This window comes from Sinocyclocheilus rhinocerous, unplaced genomic scaffold (genome assembly GCF_001515625.1).
Source record: "Sinocyclocheilus rhinocerous isolate Xijiao unplaced genomic scaffold, SAMN03320098_v1.1 scaffold23, whole genome shotgun sequence".
Lineage (NCBI taxonomy): Eukaryota > Metazoa > Chordata > Actinopteri > Cypriniformes > Cyprinidae > Sinocyclocheilus > Sinocyclocheilus rhinocerous.
Genome location: NW_015644367.1, coordinates 4921 through 11359, shown reverse-complemented (window position 1 = coordinate 11359; position 6439 = coordinate 4921). Strand labels below are relative to the sequence as shown.

Here is a 6439-nt window from a genome sequence, read left to right as displayed (position 1 = left end):
AATGATATATATATATATATATATATAGGGTACAACGGAGCTAAAGGCCCACCTTAAGAAAAAATGTGCCATTCACTGCGCCTAAAATCTATAATTGCAGAAAAAATATATACGTTGTATTGAACATTAATGGAGCAACAGATTTTGTGTGAAAATAAATAATATTTTGTTTAAAAATCGTATAAATGTATGAGGTGGCGAGAGGGGCCTTTTACCCCACACACGGGGTAAAAGGCTCACCAGCATGGGGTAAAAGGCACACGGTATTTATACAAATACTTCAGCTAAAATAATGTTTTTTTTTTAAATAATGTCTAAGTTAATACTTGTTCAAAACAACCACTTTAGCAAAGTTTGTACTATTTTCTGCTTATTTTGACAAATAAAAGTATTAATTGTTTTTCCAATAAATATGCTGTCATTAAAATGTGTTAATATAAAACCGACTCAGTGTCCAGTGTGGATGAAATAATGCTGTAGCTCTTCTTCACTTCTAAACCTTTACTTCTGTCTGACCTTTGACCGCTGTCACCCGTTCCTCATTTTGTCTGGTTTGGTTGGAGTTGGAATCCCATTTGATCTCCAAATGGCATTTCAAATGACACCTCGTCCGTGTGTATAAGTGTGTACATTGTAAGAAAGAGAGAGAGAAAGAGAGAGCATTCCAGTGTGTAAGATGAGCTCAGTACCACTGAATCCTGCTAAAGGATATGAACTTTAGTGTACGGCCCACAACACTAACACTCATTCCTGGACATGAAAGCTGATAAGCAGGTCTACATGAAACCTGTGGCCACACAGATCTGCAGATTTCAAATGTAATTCACAAACTTGCCCGTGGCTTGTTTATTTATTAAATATTTTGGCAAATTTGATTATGCTTTCAGCTATCAAAAAGCGTTATCTCTCTATTTATACCTGCATTACAACATTGTTTTACATTTTTCAAAAACCTAAAACTCTGTTTCCATTCACAATGTTTTGCGTATGCTTTGCCCCTGGCATGTTTATTTATTAAATATTTTGGCTAATTTGGTAATGTTTTCAGCTATGAAAAACTGTGTAGTCTTCTAAACTGTTTAACAATTTTACTTTATTTATATTACCAACTAATTCTGCAGCATTCAAGAGATTTTCCACAAACAAAAAAACAAATAATAAATAGCTAGCAGGTTCTATGGGCTTCAGATCCATAAAGAAAACCTCATACAAACTCAATTAGAGATGCTTATCTGGAAAAAGATCAGCCAAATTAAGATTTAAAAAAAACTTTTTTTCTCCTATTTTTCACTACTAACTACTGGCCTCCTCAGTAGTAATTTATGCTAACATCGACCTTCATTTCATCTCACCTCACCTCATTGGTGCCATGATTGGGTGATTGTACTAAGTGGTACAACATTTAATCAATCATTTATTTATTTGTTTAAATTATATATACAGATTTAGATATAGATTTGACAAGAATCTGACACCTGGGCAGTTGAGAAGACCCCTGAGCCAGTGCTAATATCGACAGGCAAATGAGGAAGTAACATGCTGACCCATTCCAGATCGATACAGCTGTTGTGGTGAATTCACCCAAAAATGACAATTCTGGCATGATATACTCACCCTCATGTCGCTCCAAACCTATATGACTTTCTTCTGTACATTATAAAAAAAAATTCTCCTTTTGTGATCCAAAAACGGATTTGGAGCAACATAAGGTTGATAAACAATCTTAGAATTTTCTTTTTTGGGAGAACCATCTCTTTAAGGTCTGCTATGGTATGCTCTCTCTCTCTCTCTCTCTCTCTCTCTCTCTCTCTCTCTCACTTATGTAATCATACTCATAAATAGTATGAAACTATAGACAAAACTCACTAATAGCAACAATAATCGTGTTCTCTTGCTTTTAAACCTTACTGGATGTTGAGAAAAGGTAAGCCGTCCACAGGATGTGTTTGTTGTCCTCATGAAGGCTGAATGTGACCTTTGACTCTTTGACTCTTCTGTCCATTGGTTGTTTCTGTATGTATGCTCTCTCCATGGTACTGTAACCCACTTCCTGTGAATGTGAACTTACAGTATGTAACGAAATCTTTGGTACTTTATTCCTCTGTCCCTTCATAACAGTTTTTGTTTTCAGTTTACCTCTTCTTATGTCTCACTGTTGTCCTCATGTGAAAATGGTGGAGCTCTTCCCTTTCCTATGTAAAATGCTGCTGTTTACCATCCAACGTAGTCCACTTTGCTGAGTCCTCACAGCACTATTTGTGTACAAAGAAGTTGTTTTGACTTTATTTTCTCTGTTGTTCCTCAATCTCCAGTCATCTCAGGGAGGGGGACACCGAACGCTGCTCTATGGCCATGCCATCCTCCTGAGACACTACCACTCTGACATGGTGAGAGATGCATGACGGATCCTTTTCACCATTTACTGACGTTTAATGTGATGGCACTAATTTTAAAGAGATGTGTGTGTTACCCTGAATTACAGTATCTCAGCTGCCTGACGACATCACGTTCACTAACAGACAAGCTGGCCTTTGATGTGGGCCTGCAAGAGGATTCTACAGGTACATGTAATGATCAAGAGCATGGCCGTAGCTGGGGTTTGCGGGGCCCTGGTGCAGGTTGTACCCATGGGCCCTGTTTGAAATCGTGTAAATAGCACAAATAAATAAATACAACAAAGATACAAATTAAACAATGATTTAAGTTTTTTCAAGTTTTTAGGTGTGCAAGTACAAAAACCGAATAAACAACTGTAAAATAACATTGCATAGTCTTCACTGATAAATTAAATATAGATTAATTCTTGTTAAATCTAAAAAAGTAAGTCAGCCAAGAGCAGTGAGTGATCTCTCTTTTTTTTCTTGGATTAACATCAGCAGCTAGTAAATTAGGCGCCGTCACTTTAAGACTCAATGCATGGATCCAATGTAATGATACACATTCAATTTCTTTCTCAACTGTTTACGTTCACTTAAGGCATAACCGACAGTTTTTCGAGGATACTTGCAAAAATGGGTATTTTACATAATTTTGTATGTATTTGTCCGTTCAAGCGCAAGAAGACGCAAAACTCAATTCGGTGTTAGCAGACTGTGAGACGCAGCTCTCTGCGTGCACACTGTGTGCACAGAACACAGTGAACAGGTGCTGAATTAAACCTGAATTAAATCTTTTGCGTCTTTTTGTGCTTTAATGTTTAAATTGGCGAAGTGTGTTTGTTCGTTCAAGCTCAAGAAGACGTGAAAGAGAACTCAATTCGGTGTTTGCGTGCTGTCTGAGACATGGCTCTCTGTGTGCGCACCGAACACAGCTCGCGAGTACTCAGTTGAGCTCTTTCGCGTCTTCTTGTGCTTGAATGTTTAAATTGGCAAGGCTTAAAAACGTGCAAATGATAAGCTTTTGTGATGACGAGCAGAAGTGGCCCGTCAACTGTCCTGAGCGTCTTTCATGCTGGCCTCAGGCAGTCGGTTGAAATCGCCGGGGGCCCCCGACAGCTGTGACCCCCTATAATTGTCACCACCTTTCTCCCCACTAGAAACAGCCCTGATCAAGAGTAATGTGTATTTCATATGTTGAATAATAATAATTAAAAATTATTATTATTATTATTATTGTTGTTGTTGTTGTTAGTCATAGTAGTAGTAGTACTAGAGGTTTATTATGTGTTCTTCTGGTTGCATTTCTTTTTCCTGAGCTGAACAACCACAACTACCGACTAGTAGTACTATGCTACAACAAAAAATAATTATTATTATATTATGTTTTTTTTTATTATGTGTACAATCATAAATTACAATTGCATCTGAATTATGCATAATTTACATAAATAATATTATACAAACAGTGTTAAACTTTACAACTGTAAAATGCAAATTTTAAATACAGATGGGAGTAGTGAAAACAGTGACAGTTTTACATAAAAATGCCAGACTTCAGGGATTCAAACAGCAACAACAATGCAATGTCCAGTCCCACTATAGCAGGGGTCTCCAAACTCAGTCCTGGAGGGCCGGTGTCCTGCAGAGTTTAGCTGCAACTCTAATTAAATACACCTGAACCAGCTAATTAAGGTCTTCCTAGGCATACTAGAAACTTCCAGGCAGGTGTGTTGAGGCAAGTTGGAGCTAAACTCTGCAGGACAACGGCCCCCTAGGACCGAGTTTGGACACCCCTGCACTATAGAAACCCAGGAAAAAGAGTATTGTCTGAACAGCATGAACCAGATGGTAAAGCTAACAAATGCCTGTCTCCCACCGTCTCCTCAACAGTCTGCAAATGGCACATTTATATCACCATGAAACACACTGAGTGTTGGTGCGCCTCAGTGACAGTCAGCTCTCTGGCTATGCACACTTGAGAACAATCAAAGAGGGAGAGAAAAAGAAAAAAAGAAAAACGAAAGAAAGAGAAAAAAAACACCCAACACACACATTCACACAAACAATGCCCTACCCACAAATGACACAAGCAAAAAGTCATCACAACAGTGACATTGTCTTGTTATACACTGTTAAACCTGTTACATAATAATATTTGTTTGCATTTGTTTGGGTTGCAGTTTTGTAATAATAATATGTATGTTAGAAGTTTTTTCCTTTTTTTTACTGGACAAATTCTTTGTGTCTTTGTATATTCAGGAGAAGCATGTTGGTGGACCATCCATCCTGCATCCAAACAGAGGTCAGAGGGTGAGAAGGTCAGGGTAGGAGACGACCTGATCCTGGTTAGCGTGTCGTCAGAGAGATACCTAGTGAGACTTTTTAGATCCTTAGTGATCTAATAATAATATCAACCATGATTCTCTGAGCAGCTGACAGCTGGTGTCTGTGATATCTTCTGCAGCATCTGTCGTACGCCAGCGGGGACCTGATGGTAGATGCCTCCTTTATGCAGACCTTATGGAACATGAATCCTGTCTGTTCAGGCTGTGAGCTGGCAGAGGGTAAGCGTTCAGCAAATACAGAGAATTCCCAGTCAAACAACAGCAAAATGTTCTGAAATATATCTGTATTTTTTAAAGATAATGTAACCTATCTGTCTGTGTTCTGTCTTTATATTTGCTCTTTTTAGGGTACTTAACTGGAGGTCATGTCTTAAGACTGTTTCATGGTCACATGGATGAGTGTCTGGCCATCTCTGCAGTTAGGGTACTTGGACTCGGACTGCAATTATGAATGGATTTGGAGACACATAGTTTGACTTTTACTCAGACTTTTTGGACTCCGAAATTTTTCAGAGTACAGTCGAATCCACATCATGTGTAACATGAAAGATTAAAAAAAACATAACAACATAAAATTGAGATGTCAAGACATTAATAAACATTTCCCACTCAAACTCAGTTGGTTAAGGACTTGGACTCGACTTTTGGACCCAACACTAAATACCGCTCAAAAGTCAGAATTTTTTAAAATGTTTTTAAATGAAGGCTCTTATGCTCATCAAGGCTGCATTTATTTGATCAGAAATACATGTTGTAAAATATTATTGCAATTTAAAATAACTATTTTCTGTTTGGATATATATTTTATAATGTAATTTATTCCTGTGATGTCAAAGCTGAATTTTCAGCAGCCATTACTCCAGTCTTCAGTGTCATATGATCCTTCAGAAATCATTTGAATATGCTAATTTGGTGCTCGCAACATTTCTTATAATATTTCTGTGGAAACTGTTTTCTTTATGTATTCTTTGATTTATAGAAAGTTCAAAAGAACAGAATTCATTTGAAATAGAAATCTTTTGTAACATTATAAATATCTTTACTGTCACTTTTGATCAATTGAATGCATCCTTGCAGAATGAAATAATTTCTTTAAAAAAAATTTTTGAATCTGAACTTTTGAACAGTAATGTACAGTATACACACACACACATACATAAGCTGTTTTTCTTACTGTACCATCTGTATGTGCAGTAAATGACCTGTTATGATTGGCTAACCTCCTCATACTGTGTATTTCACACTGAATGCTTAACATAAATGATAGTTATGTCAGTCTCTCTCTCTAGGATTGCACAATATGAAGGAGGGGCGGTATGTAGTCAGGCCCGTTCATTATGGAGACTTGAGCCTCTGAGAATTGGGTGAGAAAATATTGCATCTCTTAAAGGGGTCATATGATGCGATTTCAATTTTTCCTTTCTCTTTGAAGTGTTACAAGCTCTTGGTGCATAAAGAAGATCTGTAAAGTTGCAAAGACTAAAGTCTCAAATCCAAAGAGATATTCTTTATAAAAGTTAAGAGTCAACCACGCCTACCTAAAACGGCTCGTTCTAACACGCCCCCACATGTCTACGTCACGATGTGGGAAGATTTGTATAACGCCGCCCAAATGTTCACGCAAAGAAAGAAGGCGTAACTTTTATTCTCGCTGTTGGCGCTGCTGCCATGTCGTGGAGACGCTGTGTGTTTCGTTGTGAAAGCAAAACTACTTAG

At 37.6% G+C, this 6439-nt stretch overlaps 2 protein-coding genes across 2 annotated transcripts in view; both read left to right on the top strand.

The window, feature by feature from the left end:
* Window positions 1-5277, top strand: part of LOC107758229 (ryanodine receptor 1-like) — a 37720-nt gene extending 32443 nt beyond the window's left edge. The window contains exons 5-10 of the mRNA XM_016575908.1: window positions 2313-2387; window positions 2483-2561; window positions 4638-4750; window positions 4843-4942; window positions 5071-5147; window positions 5239-5277. Of these exons, the coding sequence (XP_016431394.1) occupies window positions 2313-2387; window positions 2483-2561; window positions 4638-4750; window positions 4843-4942; window positions 5071-5147; window positions 5239-5277 (483 nt within the window). The remainder of the gene's footprint in view (window positions 1-2312; window positions 2388-2482; window positions 2562-4637; window positions 4751-4842; window positions 4943-5070; window positions 5148-5238) is intronic.
* A 741-nt stretch (window positions 5278-6018) lies between these two features.
* LOC107758228 (ryanodine receptor 1-like) overlaps window positions 6019-6439 on the top strand; it is a gene marked incomplete at its 3' end in the record, with an annotated part of 4805 nt that continues 4384 nt past the window's right edge. The window contains exon 1 of the mRNA XM_016575907.1: window positions 6019-6087. The remainder of the gene's footprint in view (window positions 6088-6439) is intronic.